Raw genomic sequence first — 21,888 nt, forward strand, 5'->3', positions numbered from 1 at the left:
ATACTATACATTTCTATCTTTTAGAATACTCTTTTACACTTTAGATTTGTTTATCTAGTTTTCTTTTTATTTAAAACATTAAGGCTGGGATTACTCACTGAGTTCTCTTGTATGAAAACAACTTCTGTAACTGTGCAAGTTTTGCCCAGTTAAGATCATGTGACTTGTCATTTTACCCGTCTGTCACCTTATATGACTGTGGTGAGACATTCCGATACTTCAATTTCAAATGACAAAAAAAATACTTGCTTGGCAGTCACCATATAAATCAATCTGTTGTATAATTCTGAAGATTGTCTGACAACTAATAGTATCTCCTAGATGGGTTTTGCTGGTTTCGAAGATTTTGTTCATGCTTAGTGTAGACTTAGACTTTTGCTTTTTATATCATATAAAAGGTGCTTTTAGTATATAATGAAAATCAGTTACTTATAAAATTTTGTAAGTTTAAAAATCGAATGAACAGTTAAATGGGTTATTTGATGATAAAAATAAAAGTAATAATGCTCAACATGCTGTGTGTTGCACTCAGCGGTGTGTTGCACTCAACGGTGTGTTGCTGACCCGAAATTCAAATCCCCACTGCACCAATCGACTTCTCTCCAGTATCGTATCATATAAACTTGTTGAGCGGAACAGCATCCATCGCTCTAGACTACAGTTCCCACCTGTCAAAGCCCGTCTCTTCACAGAATAAGGTACTGTCACACCCTGCCTATTCCCTGCCCACCACAATAGCCACACTCTCTGACCTGAGTAAACACATGGGAGTATATATAAATGAATATGTATATAGTACTAAGCCCACTATAATGATACAGCCTGGTGATTGGTATAGTCTCTGCACTCAATCCCAGCCCTCCATTTTCTGGAGTTAGGGTACAGAGAAGCACTTTCTGCATGTGTTCTTCTCCTGTGGGTCACTTGCTTCTACAGTGATGTCAACCAGGGCCATGCAAGCTAGCCCCCCTGTGTATAGGAGCCTCACATGATCCATGTCTTACGTGGGAGGGGGAGTGAGAAGAGGTGGAGCAGAAAAATTACATTTTTTTTTGGGGGGGGGGGGGCGAGCAAAAGAGGGTGCCTTTCATAATAACATTACATGGCTGCTATTGCTACATTATAGGTTAATTGGATAGAATATTATGTATCCGGAATACCCCTTTTAGTTTCTTCCATGCACATACCATGCATGCCTTTAACTATATTGATGGCTAATAAAGGGGGCTAAGTTACTTGCTTTTCCTTTTTTCCATATATATGTGTTTTTGCAGTTTCATAGTTGATCGTGTTGATTTAGGACTTAATACAATGTTTGATTTGCATTGTTTTTGTAAAAGACATGAGTGTGACATATCAGCACATGTTGTTCTGTGTATTCACATTAGAGCAATTGAAGCGTTGAGGGATTATATTGGTTTTCTTTTGTGTGATACATTAAATAGACTTACTGTAAGTGCTCTGTAATTTAATACCATATTACATATTCAGTGAAATGCATGCTTGCCTCAGTATTTCAGGTTTGTTTTTGGTTTTTTTTAAGGTCAGTTGTGATTTAGTGAAGAACCCTGTCTCTAAATTAGAAATTCTGTTCTTTTTAGTCCAGGCAAATTATCCAATTGTTTCTTGTAATGTTTTGACTTAGAATTCCTTTTTAAATATATATTAAATTGTCACACACTGAGGCTGCTGGCTTTTGAGAAGGGATTGACTGGTTTGACTGGTTTTATCACTATAATCCTACTTTAAATCGCAATTTATGTTTAGGAGAATAGATTTATTGACCATTAAAGTCTGAAGTGCAGTGTGTCACTATAATTTTGTTGACATATTATCCATTCTCGATCTTATTTCAGTACTTGAGTGCCGTTCAAGCACTGTTAAATGGAACAAATTGAAACTTGGCATGTCTGTTGAAGTTGGAGAGATGCTGTAGATTGCATGCATTTCTCAACCTTATTTCTCTTTGTTAATTTTGCTCTCACAATTTATTCTATTTTGTTCATCTGTCAAATAGTTTCTCATAGAGTAACTAACCATAGTACCTGGGTTAAAAGCTTTGTCACATAAAATACCTTTGGGTTTGTGATCTTCTGCTTGTGAGTCAAGCAATTTTTCATATATATGGGCTCTTAAGGCGATTGGCCAGCCAATGGGCACTTGTTTCCATAAATAAAAAAATTCTCTTTATCCTGAATAGATACAAGTGCTGTCTCTCTCTAACTGAAAACACCTACAGTACTTGACTCTCTCAGAATACTGTTACAGTAAAAATCCCTTTGACAGATACCTCCAATAGGATTGACTTTCACTGTGGATATGTTATTTGCTGACTTTGATTTAATTGTAACTCTACTTGATTAAAATTTCTTATAGATTATGGCACCGTCGTGGGATGGTGGGCTCGCTATTGCTCCTGCTTTCAGTTCTTACAGTAGCGTATTATATTGAAGGAGCACATCAACAGGTATGCTACTTGCCTCATTCTCTGTTAGTTACTTGGAGAGTCCTGTGCCACTAGTCATAATATTGTATAGAAGATGGAATCAATTTATTTTTATTTTTTTTCCATATAAGCCGATTGTCTTATGTACAAAAGGCTGGATTCACATTTGTCTGTTGAAGTGGCAACATACAAATCAACAGACGAATGTGATTACGGCTGGGTTCACACCACGTTTTTGCAATACAGTTCCCGTATACGTTTTTAAATTTGAAAACGGTACAAAACCGTATTGAAAACCGTATGCTAAAAGATGCATCAGGTTGTGTCTGTTTTGCCTCCTGCATGTCAGTTTTTTCCCGTACTTAAAACTGTGGCCTACCACGGTTTTTTGTCCGGGTGAAAAACCGTATTGAAGCGTATACTTTTTTTTTTTTGTTTTTTTTTTAACATGGGAGTGAATGGGAACCGTACAGAACCGTAGTGAAACTTTATTAATAATGGAATCAAAAGTTAAAAACGGATGCAACTGGACATAATTTTTCAAACCATACACGGTTTTCAACCGTGTACGGATTAAAATTTGTACACACGTTTTGATACAGTTGAGTTAGGTTTTGAGGAATCCATTTTTTTAATCAAAAACTTGATACGGGAACTGTATTGCAAATATGTGGTTTGACCCCAGCCTAAGACAGACATATACTGCTCAAAAAAATGAAGGGAACACTAAGATAACACATCCTAGATCTGAATGAATGAACTAATCGTATGAAATACTTTCGTGTTTACATAGTTGAATGTGCTGACAACAAGTTCACACAAAAATGATCAATGGAAATCAAATTGATCAACCCATGGAGGTCTGGATATGGAGTCACACTCAAAATCAAAGTGGAAAACCACACTACTGGGAGATCCAACTTTGATGTAATGTCCTTTAAAACAAGTCAAAATTAGGCTCAGTAGTGTGTGGGACCTCCCTACAATGCCTGGGCATGCTCCTGATGAGGTGGCGGATGGTCTCCTGAGGGAAGTCCTCCCAGACCTGGACTAAAGCATCCGCCAACTCCTAAACAGTCTGTGGTGCAGCGAGACATGGATGTCCCAGATGTGCTCAATCGGATTTAGGTCTGGGGAATGGGCGTACAAGTCCATAGCATCAATGCCTTCCTCTTGCACACACTCTGACACACTCTAGCCACATGAGGTCTAGCATTGTTTTGCATAAGGAGGAACCCAGGGCCAACCGCACCAGCATATGGTCTCACAAGGGGTCTGAGGATCTCATCTCTGTGCCTAATGGCAGTCAGGCTACTCTGGCAAGCACCTCTGGCCCCCCAAAAGAAATGCCACCCCACACCATTACTGACCCACCGCCAAATCGGTCAAGCTAGAGGATGTTGCAGGCAGCAGAACGTTCTCCACGGCATCTCCAGACTCTGTCACGTGCTCACTGTGAACCTGCTTTCATCTGTGAAGAGCAAAGGGTGCCAGTGGCGAACTTGCCAATCTTGGTGTTCTCTGGCAAGTGCCAAACGTCCTGCACGGTGTTAGGCTGTAAGCACAACCCCCACCTGTGGACGTCGGGCCCTCATACCACCCTTTTGGAGTCTGTTTCTGACCGTTTGAGTGGACACATGCACATTTGTGGCCTGCTGGAGGTCATTTTGCAGGGCTCTGGCAGTGCTCCTCCTTGCACAAAGGCAGAGGTTGCGATCCTACGGCCTCCTCCACGTCTCCTGATGTATTGGCCTGTCTCCTGGTAGCGCCTCCATGCTCTGGACACTACGCTGACCGACACAGCAAACCATCTTGCCACAGCTCGCATTGATGTGCCATCCTGGAGGAGCTGCACTACCTGAGCCACTTGTGTGGGTTGTAGACTCCGTCTCACACTACCACTAGAGTGAAAGCGCCGCCAGCATTCAAAAGTGACCAAAATATCAGCCAGGAAGCATAGGAACTGAGAAGAGGTTTGTGGTGACCACCTGAGTAACCACTCCTTTATTGGGGGGTCTTGCTAATTGCACAACAGCATGTGAAATTGATTGTCAATCAGTGTTGCTTCCTGAGTGGACAGTGTGATTTCACAGAAGTGTGATTGACTTGGAGTTACTGTTTTTTAAGTGTTCCCTTTATTTTTTGAGCAGTGTATATGGGCACTAGGCCTATATATGTTGAGTAGCCTCACTTTACTATCTGTAACATAGAGTGCATTCAGAAAGTCTTCAGACCCTTTTATTTTTTTCACATTTTGTTGTGATGCAACCGTGTACTAAAATCAACAAAATGTAGGTTTTTCCCCCATCAATCTGCATTCAATACCCCATAATGAGAATATGAAAAAAAATTGAATTTTTTGCATATCTGTTAAAATGGAAAACTAACCTATTACATTGACATAAGTATTCAGACCCTTTACTTGGTTAATGCCCTTTATGCAGTGATTACATCCTCCAGTCTTCTAGATTATGATGCTGCAAGGCTTACACAGCTAGATTTGGGGATTTTCTGCCATTCTTTTCTACAGATCTTCTCAAGCTCTTTCTGGTAGGAAGGGGACCATCAGTGGACAGCCGTTTTAAGGACATTCACAGAGTTGCCCCTAAGCCACTTCTGTGTTTTGGCTGTGTACTTAGGGTCATTGTCTTATTGGAAGGTGAAACTTTGGTCCATTCTTAGGTCCATAGCACTCTGGATCAGGTTCTCATTAAGTAAATCTCTGTGCTTTGCTCCATACAGCTTTCCCTCAACCCTGGCCAGGCTCCCAGATCCAGCTGCTGAAAAACACCCACACAGCATGATGCTGCCTCCACCATGCTTTTCTGTATTGGACAGGTGGTAAAAAGTGCCTGGTTTCCTCCAGACATGACGCTTAGAATTTAGGCCAGACAAAAAATCTGTTTCTCACAGTCGGAGTCCTTTAGTGCCTTTTTGCTAACAGCATAAGGCTTTCATGTGTTTTTCTGACCACTCTGCCAAAAAACCCAGGTTATGAAGTGCTACATTGATGGTTGACCTTTTGAAAGTTTCTCAAATCCGCACACAACATCTCTGGAGCTCAGCCATAGTGACCATTGGGTTCCATATCGTGTCTCTTACCATGGCCCATTTGCCCCAATTATTTTAATGCAGCAGCCATCTCTAGGAAGAGTCCTGGTTGTTCCAAACTTCTTTCATTGAAGAATTATAAAGACTACTGTGCTCTTTGAACTTTCAGTGCAGCAGAATTATTTATGGTTTCTTCTTACAGATATGTTGCTCCACACAACCATGCCTCTGAGCTTTACAGGCAGTTTTTTTCCTGCTCATGGATTGGTTTTTGCTCTGATATGCATTGTCAGCTGTGACATGATATGGAAAGGTGCATCCCTGTCTATATAACCTGTCAAATCAACTAAATCAAGGTGTCCAAACATCTCAAAGATGAGCAAGAGAAATGGTTCCCCCCAGAGCAAAATTTTTAGTGTCACAGCCGATTGTCTGAACATTTATGTCCATGTGAAATTTTAGTTTTCCCTTTTGAATTAGTTTGCAGAAAATCTAAAATTCTTCTTTCACTTTGTCATTATAGGGTACTGAGTGTAGAATTTTATTTCAGCACAAGGCCAATGTTCTGAATGCATTGTAGTTTACAGTTTGTACCTGATTTTAGTTGCTTCATGTTTTCTTCTGCATCTCATGCTAAATGCCCATATGTAGTACTGTGGTTTGTATTTCTACCTATAAAACCTGTTCACACTTGGATGGAAAAAGTGAAGCCATCAGTGAAGCTTTAGTGCTGCAAACTAGACTTAATCCTTTCTTTTTTTTTTTTTTTTTTTTTTTTTTTTTTTTTACATTAAGTAAATAGAAAAGCTATGGCAGATAACAACACTATTAACAGTCAGTTTGACTCCTTTTTCATCTATATGTAAAAATAACTAATTCAGTCCATTTATTATAGTGATTTTCTATTTTATCATTTTATTTAATTTTGTAAAGTTTATGCTTGAAACAAATATCACAAATTGGTGAAATTGCTGAAATACTTACAGATGTCTTTCTCTTGCAGTATGTACAGTATGTTGAAAAGAAATTTTTATGGTGTGCCTACTGGGTAGGCTTAGGCATTCTGTCCTCTGTGGGTCTTGGAACAGGTCTACACACCTTCCTTCTATATTTGGTAAGTAATACATGTATGTTTTTATTTTAATATTTGTTTATTCTTGCAATGTACAAGCCCACAAAAAAATTGAATTTCCCCATGCTATGCAGGGAAAACTTGCATATTTGGAAATATGTATAAAAAGAGGTAAGCATATGGCATATGTGCACTATTAGCACACAGTTTGCTGTTTTGACATTTTATATTATAGTATTAAGTGTTATCCCTTAACTCTTTTTCATTCAAATTTTCTGAAGACTGTTAAGGCTAAATTCACATCACTGTGCTCTTCCCTGTTCTGGGTCCATTAGGCTCTTTTTTTTGCACCTGACGGACCCTAAACGGGTTGGGGCACAATGGGAATTGACTTTGTTTGGGGTCCTTCAGGTATCAATCATTTTAGGGGAGTTGAGTGGAGAAAAATTCCAGACTTGCAGTGTTTTCCCCGCCCCCAACTTCCGTCATTTTGATTTTCCTCAAGTGGAGAACAGCGGTGATGTGAGCAAGGCCTTACAGTTGTCTTAAAGTTATTTAAAGCAATTCTAGCATTGCATCCCCCCTGATGCTGCTGCTAATCTGAGTAGCTGGGTGCAGGCTCTGGACAAAGTTAAGTCTCCTTCCTCTTCTGGCAGCTGACAGTATAGTTCTGTCTGCAAGCAGCAGTTTTGTCAACTACTGTATACTGCCTTACTACTGCAGAGGCTCTGCTCCTTACCTGACCAGCAGAAAGTTCTCTTTGGTACACTTGGTACTCTGCGCGGAGACCTGAATTGAGGAGAGAGATTTGTCATCTGTGTCCTCCCAGGTGGCGCCATAACATATCATTTAAGTAAATGTCATAAATCGCTTGATCTTTTTTTTTTTTTTTTGTAATTGTTTGTTTATTTAATAAAGAGTTTTTAACATGTATGTCTTTGACAGAAAAGAAGAATACATGTAGGTAAAGTGGTAAACATAGGTCATTACATATTATCAAGACCACATGACAGTATTTTAGACAGTATAGATCTGGTTGTTGAGATATCAAAAGATTCAGTCTATTGCTAGGTCCACTCTAGATGTACCTGGGGAAGGCCCCAGATCAGGTACCATAGTTAAGAATAAAGGACTTATTCTATTAAGTGATAAGGTCAGAGTTCTATGACAAAGGAAGTGTTTTACCGTAGTATTTAATCTCTACACTACCTCTGAATGGATAATTTTTTTTAACTTCATGTATATGGCAAATATTGTTCATTGTTATAATCTGTACAATAAATGTCATACTTAATGGTGTGACCAACCTCTTTAAGATTTTTTTAAAGTTCGGGTGTAAAAGTGCCAAATTAAATATTTTACTTACATAAACTAAAATGCTTTTTAAGATGTAATAATGATGCATTTATCATGACTATATTAGTCATTTGACCATTCAACTACCACCTGAAAAAGTTTCAGGTCTGTGCTCAGTTGTTTTTTATCTTTTTATTTTCCCTTATGTTCCCACCATCCAAAAAAATACAAAAAACAAGATAATGGTACATAACTTTGGTAGGAAGTACATAGGATTTTGATAAGAGATCACCTAAAACGTGCAGCTAAATGTAACTTTAGGGCATTGTTGATGGAGTGAAAAGAAACTTATTGCTAAAAAGTAAAAAAAAAAAAAAAATGTAAATTTGTAAAAGTAGACTTTATTTACTAATCTATTGCACTACTTCTATTACCGTATATACTTGAGTATAAGCCGACCCGAATATAAGCCGAGGTCCCCAATTTTACCCCAAAAACCCAGGAAAAGTTATTGACTCGACTATAAGCCTAGGGTGGGAAATAAATCATCCCCCCATGTCATCATCCAGATCCCCGTCATCATCCCCCCCTTCATCATCCAGACCCTCGTCATCATCCCTCTCCCTTTCATTATCACCGCCTGTCAATGCCTTCATCAGTGGTCTTCAACCTGAGGACTTCCAGATGTTGCAAAACTACAACTCCCAGCATGCCCGGACAGTCATCGGCTGTCCAGGCATGCTGGGAGTTGTAGTTTTGAAACCTCTGGATGTCCGCAGGTTGAAGACCACTGCCGCCTTCGTCATCATCCAGACCCCCCTTTAATTTTCTACTCACCTTCCCTCGGAGGGAAGGAAGGGTGAGCTGGTCTGGGCCATCTATGCTGCAGGGACCATCCGGTGGGAAGGGTTAGTCGTTCCGGGCTGTCCATTTTCACCGGGGGAAGGTGAGTAGGGGGAAGGGGAGTAGAAAATTAAAGGGGGGTCTGGATGATGACGAAGGCCGCAGTGGTCTTCATCCTGCGGACCTCCAGAGGTTTCAAAACTACAACTCCCAGCATGCCCGGACAGCCGATGGCTGTTTGGGCATGCTGGGAGTTGTAGTTTTGCATCATCTGGAGGTCCGCAGGTTGAAGACCACTGAGAAGGGATTGACAGATGGAGAGTTCACTCGAGTATAAGCCGAGGGGGGTGTTTTCAGCACAAAAAAATCATGCTGAAAAACTCTGCTTATACTCGAGTATTTACAGTGAAGTTTTATCAAGTTAAGAGATTTCTTATTTTTGTACTCACTAGTGATCATCTTGTAAAAGTACATTCACATGCAGCTGTTTTTTGTCAGTCTTCAAAGAGTCTTGCACATCTACGAATCTGACTGGTGAAACATAATAAAATTGGTTTGAGTTTAATAGTGTTTTAAAATTAACTGGACCTCCAGAAAATATCAGCTCACTGCCTGGCAGCTTGGAGGTGACTCCCAGTGGAGCTATGTCAGTCCTATTGCATCATAAAGATTTCCTGCTGAATAAACTATTAATAATCCACTCTTGTTAGACATGGAAGCAGTGAGAGATCACATAGGCTAAATTCTGACATGTCTTATTGTAGTCACATATATTTTTAATCATTAAGGTCTGTTAATACAATGGACTAAAGTCATCCATTGAATTATATTCTAGACCTTCTATATTTAGCATAACATACGTTATAAGAATTTCTCACAGAAAAGGATTGCAGTAACACATGTTTTGCTATACACGTTTATTCCCTTTGTGTGTATTGGAACTAAACCAAAGGGAGGAAAAAAAAGCAAATTGGACATAATGTCACACCAAACTTCAAAAATAGGCTGGACAAAATTATTGGCATCCTTAAAAGGAACCAATCATCAGATTTTACCCTATATAACGCTTGGCAAAGCGTTATATAGGGTAAAATCTTTATTTTCACCATTCCCGGGGGAGGCTCCTGCCCCCAGGGATGGTGAAGATATGAAGTTATAAACTAGTCGCCGCCGCCGTAAGTAGTCACCTGGGCGGGGAGCTCTTCTTACCTACTCCCGTTATTCGGCTGGCAGCGACGCCCCCTCCGCTTGATTGATGGGCAGCATCATCGCTCTGCTTTGTCTGTTCAGTGAGCAGAACAATGACGCTGCCCATCAATCAAGCGGAGGGGCGTCGCTGCCAGCCGAAGAACGGGAGTAGGTGAGAAGAGCTCCCCGCCCGGGGACTAATTGCGGCGGTGACTAGTTTATAACTTCATATCTTCACCATCCCTGGATGCAGGAGCGTCCCCCAGGGATGGTGAGGACAACAATTTTACCCTATATAACGCTTTACCAAGCATTATATAGGGTAAAATCTGATGATTGGTTCCCTTTAATTTAATATTTGGTTGTACACCCTTTGGAAAAAAATTACTGAAATCAGTCGCTTCCTATAACTATCAATAAGCTTCTTACACCTCTCAGTTGGAATGTACGACCACTCTTCCTTTGCAAACTGCTCCAGGTCTCTCTTATTGGAAGGGCGCCTTTTCCCAACAGCAATTTTAAGATCTCTGCGCAGGTGTTCAATGGAATTTAGATCTGCACTCATTGCTGGCCATTTCAGAACTCTCCAGCGCTTTGTTGCCATCCATTTCTGGATTCTTTTTGACATATGTTTGGGGTCATTGTCCTGCGGAAGACCCAAGATCTCTGATGCAAACCCAGCTTTCTGACACTGGGCTGTACAGAGCGACCCAAAATCTGTTGGTAATCCCTAGAATTCATGATGCCTTACACACATTCAAGGCACCCAGTGCCAGAGGCAGCAAAACAACCCCAAAGCATCATTGAACCTCCACCATATTTCACTGTAGGTACTGTGTGCTTTTCTTTATAGGCCTTATTCTGTTTTCGGTAAACAGTAGTATGATGTGCTTTACCAAAAAGCTCTATCTTGGTCTCATCTGTCCACAAGAGGTTTTCCCAGAAGGATTTTGGCTTACTCAAGTTCATTTTGGCAAAATGTAGTCTTGCTTTTTAATCTCTCTGTGTCAGCAGTGGGGTCTTCCTGGGTCTCCTGCCATAGTTTCATTTCATTTAAATGTCGACGGATACATAGGTAACATAGTTCATAAGGTTGAAAAAAGACCAGAGTCCATCTAGTTCAACCTATATCCCTAATGAGTCCCTACTGAGTTAATCCAGAGGATGGCAAAAAAATTCCTTCCCGACTCCAAATATGGCAGTCAGAATAAATCCCTGGATCAACGTTCTGTCCTTATAATTCTAATTTACATAACCAGCAATGTTCTTACTCTCCAAAAATGCATCCAGACCCCTTTTTAAATTCTTTTACAAAGTTCCCCATGACCACCTCCTCCGGGAGAGAATTCCACAGTCTCACTGCTGACACTGATGCTCCCTGAGCCTGCAGGACAGCTTGAATATCCTTGGAACTTGTTTGGGGCTGCTTATCCACCATCCAGACTATTCTGCGTTGACACCTTTCATCAATTTTTCTCTTCCGTCCACGCCCAGGGAGATTAGTTACAGTGCTATGGGTTGCAAACTTCTTGATAATAATGCGCACTCTGGACAAAGGCAAATCTAGATCTCTGGAGATGGACTTGTAACCTTGGGATTGTTGATATTTTAACACAATTTTGGTTCTCAATTCCTTAGACTGTTCTCTTCTCCTCTTTCTGTTGTCCATGCTTGTGTGGCACACAGACATCCAATGCAAAGATTAAGTGAACTTCTCTCCTTTTTATCTGCTTTTAGGTGTGATTTTTATATTGCCCACACCTGTTACTTGCCCCAGGTGAGTTTAAAAGAGCATCACATGCATGAAACAATCGTATTTTCCCACAATTTTGAAAGGGTGACAATCATTTTGTCCAGCCCATTTTTGGAGTTTGGTGTGACATTATGGCCCTCATTTACTATTCTAAACCCGACCTCTTTTGTCCGTTTTTTTTGTCGCATCTTTGTCTGCGCCATGTCGCAGACATCGTGCGCCAGTCTGCGACACCATGCGACATTTTTTCCCGACGGACCCGATGTGGATTCTCCCAAACCCGAAAAAGGGGCGTTACCCGACATTTCTGAGCTTTCCCACGTATTTATTAAGGTTTCCAACCCGAATTTGTTGTATTGTTGTGGATTTTTTCCCCGACAGCTCAGAGGAGTTGGAAACCAAAACCAACAAAACCCACATGCGACAAACAGGATGCGACATAGTAATAAATACCAGGGGAAAAAAGCAGTCGGGTAAGAAAGCAAGATAGACTTACAACCCGATTTTCTTAGTAAATGAGGGCCAATGTCCAATTTGCTTTTTTTTTTTCCTCCCTTTTTTTTGGTTTAGTTCCAATACACACAAAGGGAATAAACATGTGTATAGCCAAACATGTGTTACTGCAATCCTTTTCTGTGATAAATCATTTTCTAGAAAAATTCCCGGGGTGCCAACATTTACAGCCATGACTGTATATACTATATATATTTTTGTATTTGTTTCCCCATGTTTATTTTTAGTCCATTATTTTTCTGGATTTGTATACATAAGTATCGGTTAGAGGTACACACGCGCACATGCACACTGCCTTTAACAGAACCATCTACCGATTCAAACAGTAGATCTTCAGATGTTCAGTTATGACCTGTAAATAAAACTGATGTTTATATGCTATAATTCCATACTACGATCCCGTCTACATGCTGGAATAGTCACTGAAAAGCCTCAGCTGGCACCTAGATAAAATAACTTGTTAATTTATTACAACTCTGCCACCCTGTGGTATTTTTTGGTACTGCTGCTGAATGAACATGAAGCTCAGATCATTTTATTATGTAACAAGCAAGGAATCTTGTTAATGCATCCTCCTTAATATATTATACTGATGTCAATAAATAAGGCAATGCCTGAAAAATGCATAAGCCTAGACTTTTAGAAACAGAACCCTTTATTGTACTGAAGTCTAGCCAGGGATCAGCTGAACACTTCTAAATTGGCTTTAGAAACTCCCAATATTTGCTCTTATAGCTGTTAAATGCTGTGGCTGGACATACCCTGTAAATCTTAGCTGCAGGGAAATGTAAGGGTAAGATTTACTGTAAGTACCCTATGTACTTTTACCCATACACACATTGCACATATCCAAATTGCACACAGACTATCTCTCCTGAAAAAAATATTCAATTTTTTCTCTCTTCTCTGACTCCTCAGATTTTTAATGAGGTGCCATTGGAAACTTCATTTGTATTTATTTCCATTAAAATTTTCTTATACACGTTTCCCTGTTCTATTATTTTAATGTGGTTTATTCACTTGTTCCTTTCCCGGATCAGAATTTGCTAGCTGTATGAATTTGATCACTTTTACTGTAAAGTCAGGGATTCTGTTTTGGCCACACCTTGTAAACATTTCGGAACTTGGAAGAGGAACTGAAGATCTGAAAACATTTCATTTTTGAGTCATAATGTAGTAACCTCATTGAAACACTAGAGGGCAGTGCAGTGCTGTTTTACATCTGACAATGACAGATCCCTTCTCTGCTTATTATAAATTTATCGGTACTAAACTGATATCAATAATAGTGTCTTTGATGTTTTGGGAAGAAAAAGCGGCTGATAATGTATTCCACTATTTCATGGACATAATAGGGAGTCTTAAAGGGCATCTATCAGCAGGTAATAGTGCTTGTTACACTGATCAATATCATTGTTGTGCCGTTGTTGAAAATGTATTAATAGCAATAGGCAAAATGTGGTCTTTGGTGCATAATTATAGGCCTCCCCTGCAGTTACATAGCTGAATCCCACTTGGAAACCTTGCGTTTGCAGTAACCTTTTCAACATGGCCGTTTAACTGCGCAAGTGCAAGGTTTCTGGGCAGAATTGAGCTATGTTACTGCAGGGGAGGCCTTTAAATATTTAAAAGAATAAGAATAAGCGGGCAGGAACAGGGTGCACTTGGGGCATAGCGTTATTAAGATTTTAGAAACTGTGCAAAAAAAAACATAATGAAAGTACCATTGTGATCACTGTAACAAGTGCTATTACCCATTTCATAGATTCGCTTTAATGTGTAACCACAATGTTGATGTGGCTTCAGGATACACCTTTTAAAACTCCTGGATCTCTATAGAGTGCTTGTTTTAGCAGGGGTCTATGATTTTGCAGGGAGTTTTTAACGTGTATCCTACTGCCCTCTTATTGCTCCTTTCTGGACAGCTGTATTTGACCTCTACAATAGGGTCTGTTCTACCTCCCTATCTGTTTCACCAGCCTGTGCACTTATTTCCCATTACCCATGCTCCATTCCTAGAGCCAAGAAGGGGTTGCTGCGACACTTCCTGAGTGTGGTAAGGCTTATCCCTCGCCACTGGAAGTCTCCTGTTACTCCGTCTAGAGTGGAATTTGTGGAAGTCTTGAACCGTGTTAGGAGAATGGAGGAAATGGTCTCTACTGACTCTGACAGGGTGGATAGCTTTACTGCTACCTGGTTCTCGTGGGACTCTTTTAGAGACTCCCCGGAATTTTCCCGTTGGCTTTCTTAATCTTCCTCACTTTCCTTCCTTACCTGTCCCGTGCCCTTTACGCCCCCCCTCCCCGTATGTCTTGTCGGTGTGTTTGTCTTTTTGTACTCCTGTGTTTGTCTGGTTCTGTGTTGGGTCCTCTGTTTCTCTTCCCTTCTTTCCTATGTGCTCTCTGTTTCCTTCCTTCCTTTCTTTCTTTTTATTTTCTTCTTCTATTGTTACCTTCCCTAGTTACTCTCCGATAGGGTTATATCCTGAGTGCCTTGTGTCAGGTTATGACATTGAGTATGTCTGATTGTTTGTCGTAGACGATGCTGTTTTGTACTTTTTGAGTGTTTATAAAACTTTAATAAATAGAGATTTACCATAAAAGTGTATCCTACCACTGCACCAAGGTTGTAATTGCACTGTAAGGTTCGGACCACCTTTATCTGGATTAGTGTCTTTCTTCTCCCCTAAGCTTATATCAGGTATATTATACTGTGTTATCAAACTTATTAAAATAAATACTGACCCATATACCAAATCAGTTGTCTAAGTTTTAGGCTACTTATCATTATTATTATTAATGATAATAATTATAATGAAATAGTTTTTTGTATGTTTATCTCTGCTTACCTTTTAACTATGTATCTTGAGGACTCCCAAAAATAAGATCTGGCTCAGTGATGCTGCACACATTTTAAACAATAGTATTTTAAAATTCCAGCAGCACTGTGCTACAAAGCAAGGTGAATAAAGCCGATGACAAGTAAACTGACAGCACATAAAAATTAGATGTGCATGGTCAGGATTAGGTACTGAGTGATAAATAAATAAAAAAAAATTTGTTGGATCTGACTGGTACGCTTTAAGCTAATCGACAGAACACAAGAATGAATAATATAAGAAGTAAATTTGTGGTTTAAACTCTACCTTAAGATGTTAGAACTTGCAAGAAATCAAGGATATTAATACGCCAGCACAATTAGGTACTTTCCTGCCTGATTTCATCACTATAGTACCATATTACATGATGAATAACTGCATTACTGAAGAACATCCCACATTGACATAAGAGCATTTTCTCATTATAGAGCCCATTGTGAATCATCATAATGGATGAAACATCTGTTTTGGTCAAAGGGAAACAAAGTTTGTAGTTTTTTTTTGGGGGGGGAGAGGGATTTTATATGCTTTCTGTCTAGTTTGTGTATGTGACAAACATGAGTAAATCAGTTACACTAGGATTGGAATAGAAAGTCAGTGGGGGAGATTTATCAAAGGATTTAGACTGGTTTTTCCTGTCTAAATTTGTCGCACAGAAAGTCGCAGTCTAAATATGTGCGACTTTTCTGCGACTTTTGCTTTAGAGGATTTTTAGAACATGATGCATTCTTGTCTATTTTAGACGGGAAAAATGCATTGGTGCTGAATTTATCAAAAGCGACTTTTCAGCGACAAGTCGCATCGGCTGAAAGTATGCCGAAATGTCAGACCATGCTGGAGCAGGTTTAAATACAGTCTAAACCATAGATCCCGAAGTCTGTGCACAGAATTTATCAAGAGCCGTGCACCTTTTGATAAATAAGGCGCAGAATAGACCAGCCTAACCCCTTGTAGCTTGGTCTCTATTGATGTGGGACATAGACAGCTTTGATAAATCTCACCAATGTGTCTTCAGACAAAAGTATCCACACAATATGGGAATAAGCTCTACCTCATCTGCATCCAATATATTTTTATTTTGTACAATTAAATTGTCTGAGATTATAGTTTTATTTAAAATGACTCTCGTCTAATGGCTATATATATATTATTGATGACCTTTTCTTTTCGTTATGCTTTTCCTTCCCAGTCACATTTCCTGATCAGTAATGTTTGTGTCATGGTAAAGAAAATTATTTTCCTAGCTCCTAAATGAGTCATTTAGTCAAAATAACCCAGTTCAAGTGTCACTGCTTTGCTTACAGGATCGTTAAATGAACCACTAAATACAGTGGAAAACCCAGCCAAGGTTGCAGTGAATGTTTTCTATGGCGTGACTCTCTCTATATAGAGATCAAAATATACAGTAAATAGTGGAAATATCCATTACAGAGAAATCTGGTCTAGAACAGATTTGGTCTACAGAGTTAAGTAATGTAATGACTATCTGTCTATCGATCTATACACACAGTTTATTTTGTCACCGTTACTGATAATAACAGTAATAATAATAATAATAATCAGTTCAGGAGGCTAAAATTCAGTAGACTTGTGCTTTAAGCTTAGGTTTAAAGATCTTTTACTTTGTTTAATGGGTTGTTTCACCACCTTTCTAAAATGAAACTGCCTTTGCGACCAACTGACTGTTGCAGGTCCAGCTTCTTTACTGCAAAACAACAAGAAAGAAAAAGCTGACAATTATACCAATGTGTACACCACCAAATATTACAAAATATAGTAAAATTTATTTCACACACAGGCCGGGGATCGCGTAACTAGTTAGCATGGACTCTGGAAACCTCACACAGCTGGACACGGAAAGGATTGACAGATTGATAGCTCTTTCTCGATTCTGTGGGTGGTGGTGCATGGCTGTTCTTAGTTGGTGGAGCGATTTGTCTGGTTAATTCCGATAACGAACGAGACTCCTCCATGCTAACTAGTTACGCGACCCCCGGCCTTTGTGTTCAATAACATTTTATATATTGGGAGAACTCTTATCTGGATTGGTGCTTGCATAGGGATGGATAGGGATTTCTAGTGTCTAGTTTCTTACCCCCTCCCCCCAAGCTGATATTAGTGTCTTCCCCCCCCCCCCCCCCCTTGTCCCAAGTCTTAGATTCCCCATTAGCGAGTGCCTGTGGGGCACATGGTAGGGCTGCCCTGAGCATACCTTATAAAGCATCAACATGAAGGAAAATATACAGCAGCAATAGTAATAGTGTTGTTTTGAATCCAGAACTACAAGCAGTGTCTTGTGTGTTAAAGTTAACATTTTGTAGAGTTTGTATTTCATTTTTTAGAGGCAAAAAAACACTTTTTTTTTCTGGTCACTTTTTTATCATTACTAAGAATAAGGGGATGTTTTCTTGAGCAAAGATCCAAACTTTCTTATGATTAAAAAAGGAGGGGATCCCCCAAAGTGATTTGCCATTGTACTTGGCCTAAGTATCTATTAATAATCCTTCAATGAAAGACAAGCCCTCCCTTCTGCATTGAAATTGTCAAGCTAATTGGTTGGATAGTTATTTCCTATTCTTAATACTTGATGGAGAGTAGAGGTTTTTGTAGGGAAATGGAGGGAAAAATAAATATTTCATCACATTTTTATTGGTATAACAAAGCATCTCTTTTTCTCCTTGAAGACCTGAAATCTATATCTAGATATGATATGACTACTGAAATGCTGCTGGTCTTCCTCTTTTATCATATTAGTCATCAGCTATCGTTTCACATATACAGGCAGTGCATCATTTACAGAAAAAAGTTAGCTACAAAATGTACCACTGCTCAGTCTAAATAGCATTGAATGGCGGGATAAGGACTAACTTCCCTAATGCAAGAGCAAGTGACCAACGGCCCTCATCAGTCTCCTTTTGTGTGGGCATGTACTCATTGAAAGGCATTTAAGAGCAAGTCATGATTCAGCAAGGAGTCTTTGTGTATTCTTGTCCTAACAATGAATGATCTTTTGATAGTTTGTTCATTGTGGGAGCAGAATGAAAGGGAGTAGAGCGGACTTGCTTGGTATCACCCTTTCAGCTTTTTGTCTTTATTTGGTGGATGATGCCAGAATGACTGTGGAGTGAGTGCAGAATGAGTCACCCATTTCCTGGCAGTGGGTTCCCTGGGGGCCCTAGGCTTCTTTTTCACTCTCTGAGTACCTCCTATTGTTCAATGTACCTTTCATATAGAGTGATCTTATTTTCTTGTCTTATCTTACATTTTGATTGTTTTTCACCCTATAAATACACATCTATTTCTATTGAAGCTCTTTTTTTTTGTTTTTTTTTTTGTTTCTTATTTCCAGTTTCAATGAAAGATGACTGTCCACGAAGAGACAGCTATATGTAGTATGTAAGAAATGAGTGGTTTAATTTACAGTAATACATTTTATTTTCAAATAAAATGTTTAACATTGCAGCATAAATAAAAATGTAGATTACAAATACAATTGAATTAATATCTAACATTGGGTTTAAAATATATTCTAGACAATCAAATTACTATTGTGATGAATTGCGGAAGTGGTGTATCCTTAAGAATTTATTCTTATCTTAAAAAATTATTAGAATTATTTATTTGGAAAGTGTTTAAAGGAACACTTGAATCAGGTCTATTATTAAGCACCTAATTCTATTTGAGACTCAAATAGTCATGCTTCATCTTGGCTTTACTTCCGTTTATACATGCGATTTATAGTTCTTGATATGTTTGCAAATAGTATGATAAGCACGCTGCTTAGTTATTATTTATATTTGTCTGGAATCTATAGCCTGTTTTCTATTGTTAGGAATTTTTTTTCAAATTTTCGGGGTTGAGTAGGTTTAACTGATTTTGTGTGGACATGATTTTATGAAATCTTACTGCATGTGAAAGCAGGGTTTGAGAACATGAGGATGGGAGAAATCACTATTATTTTGTTTAAAGAAAAATATTTCTTACAAATATATTTTTGAAATTTCTAACTTTTTTAAATGAAGATCTTTATTTATTTGAGATGGAGCTGTAACGTTAAGTCCACTTTTCTTCTTGGTCAGAAGAATGAAAACTTTTTTTTTAATCTATTCTCTTTACGTGTTTTCTACAAAATATTTTTTGAATGTTAGGGTTTGTGACTAATACACTATTTAGGAAATGATCACAGGAACTAGTCACATTTTATGCTGACTCTACATTCTCTACTAGAGATGAGCGAATCGAATCTAAGTCGAATTCGTTCAGAATTTCTTGAAAAATTAAATTTGGGCCGAATCCGAACTTCTACTCTATTCTAAATAACAAATTTTTTCATTAGCGACATCCCTGCGATCGTCCTGTATAATGTATAGATACAAGCTGCTTTCTCCTATGCTCGCATCTCTGCAATAGATAAGACGATCGCAGCGGGTGTCAGGATTGACACTTGCTGTGATCTGTCCTCAACTGCAGGTACTACTGCTTCCAACATGGAACACACTCTTCTCCATGCTGGGAGCTGTAGTACCTGCATTAATAGGCAAATTGCAGTGATCGTCTCTGGTCCCACTGCAGTATGAGTATATGCCGTATATATAACTATTATTCATATCTCCGGCAGAGAGCTGTGAGTGGCTGGAACCATATGGCCAATCACATTCCCCCTTAAGTATATTTTTTTATTTTATTCCCCCCCCCCCCCCCCCCATGTGTATATGTATGATTCCCCCCTGCCTGCTGCCCGGTCATCTTCTTATCTTCTAGCACTGTCACAGCACACAGCAGGGACATGCCATTCCATTCCCTGCTGCTCATTTCCGTATCTGACAGAGAGGAGCAGCGGAGAATGGAGGGACCTGTCCCCCCTGTGCGCTGTTATAGCGATCCATTCCCCGCCGCTGGTGCCTCACCTGTACCCCTTATGCGCTGCCTTATTCATATATTCCCCACCCTCTCCCGACATGTCCCCGCTGCTGCCCTGCTCCAAGCGCAATCAGAGCACACAGCGAGGACTTGTCAGTCTATTCCCCACTGCTCATCTCCGTACCCAACAGAGATTAGCAGTGGGGAATAGACTGACATGACACATGGGGGGAATAAAATGAATATACCTAAGTCAGGGGGAATGTGATTATACTGTAATTGGCCACACTGTAAGTTTAAAAACCCCGCCGGGAGCCCTGAATGGCTCCTCCATACCGGCCATTCAGGGCTCCCGGTGGGTTATTTAAAAATGAAAGTAAAAATACATCAAACATCACAGGGGAGTGGAGCATGCCGTCCGCTCCCCTGTTTAATAACTTCTAATCGCATTGGGTCTCAAAGACCTGCCGGAGTCTGCCGACGGCTGATACCAACGGATGAAAAAAAGATGCAAATGGATGGCACTAAATGGCATCCCTTTGCTTCACTTTGCATCCGTTATTAGAATAGTCCGTTTAAGAGACAATAACTGAGAAAATATGAACTTTAATAAAAATGTAGCATGTGTGCGTTTTTCACTTTTATTTTTTTTTTATTTTTTAGGTAGTACTACTACTCCCAGCATGGAACACACTGTTCCATGATGGGAGTAGTAGTACCTGTACTAATTGACAGATCGCTCGTGTCGCTTCTGTGACACCCGTTGCGATCCTCCTGTATAATGTATAGATGCGGCCAGCCTCTCTTCTATGGTCCCCTGCACTGCCGTATATATACACCTATTCATATTTCCCGCAGAGAGCTGTGATTGGCTAGATGGTTCCAGCCAATCACAACTCTCTCTGGGAAATATGAATAGGAGTATATATACATCAGTGCAGGGGACCTTAGAAGAGCGGCCGGCCGCATCTATACATTATACAGGAGGATCGCAGCGGGTGTCAGAAGTGACACTCGCTGTGATCTGTCTATTAATGCAGGTACTACAGCTCCCAGCATGGAGTAGAGTGTGCTCCATGTTGGGAGCAGTAGTACCTGCAGTTAAGGGCAGATCACAGCGGGTGTCACTCTTGACAGCCGCTGCGCTCATCCTTCATCTCTGAGATGCGGAGCGGCTTTCTACTGTGCTCGCATCTCTGCTCTGTACTCCGGCCGGCAACTCGCCATTCGTATTTCCTGCTGAGAGTGGGGATTGGCTGCCACCATCTGGCCAATCACCACTCTGGGCAGAAAATATGAATGAGTAATGTAAATTTCTATTCACATCACTTGCCGGCACGGAGTATAGTGCAGAGATGTGAGCGCTGTATAGAGCCGCTCCGCATCTCTGCTATATTATGGACTATTGCATTGGGTGTCAGGAGTGACACCCGGGATGATCTGTCTGTTAGTACAGGAACTATTACTCCAATCATGGAAAAGTGTGTTCCATGCTGGGAGTAGTAGTACTACCTAAAAAATGTAAATACACTAAAGTGAAAAACATACATACACTTCATTTTTATTATTGTCGGCTAAATTTTTAGTTCACTGCCCGCCCACATAAATTGATCCCTGTTTAAAAATGAACATTAATATATTTTTTTTATTTTTTATTTTTTTTTTGTCTTTCAATTCTCTGGAGCAGGCAGGGACCAGAAAATTCAGCGCTCAATATTAAAAATGAGTGCATTTCATAATTTTTTTTTCTAGTTTTCGTTCTAAATCATAATTTTTTTTTATTTTCACTTTATTTTTTAAGCTCCATTTTTAATATTGAGAGCTGAATTTTCTGGTTCTTGCCCGCTCCCAAAAATTGAAAGACAAAAATAAAAAAATTTATGTTAATTTTTAAACAGGCATCAATTTATGTGGGCAGGCAGGAACCTTTAAAATGTAGCCGACAATAATAAAAATGTAGAAAGGGGCCTTAGACATTATACAGGACG

General features: G+C 39.6%; 1 protein-coding gene across 1 annotated transcript in view; it reads left to right on the plus strand.

Moving 5' to 3' along the window:
* Positions 1 to 21,888, plus strand: part of VMP1 (vacuole membrane protein 1) — a 131,565-nt gene that overhangs the window by 29,009 nt on the left and 80,668 nt on the right. The window contains exons 5-6 of the mRNA XM_056556667.1: positions 2,377 to 2,467; positions 6,501 to 6,611. Coding sequence (XP_056412642.1) covers positions 2,377 to 2,467; positions 6,501 to 6,611 — 202 coding nt within the window. The remainder of the gene's footprint in view (positions 1 to 2,376; positions 2,468 to 6,500; positions 6,612 to 21,888) is intronic.

The sequence above is a fragment of the Hyla sarda genome, chromosome 2, assembly GCF_029499605.1.
Source record: "Hyla sarda isolate aHylSar1 chromosome 2, aHylSar1.hap1, whole genome shotgun sequence".
Lineage (NCBI taxonomy): Eukaryota > Metazoa > Chordata > Amphibia > Anura > Hylidae > Hyla > Hyla sarda.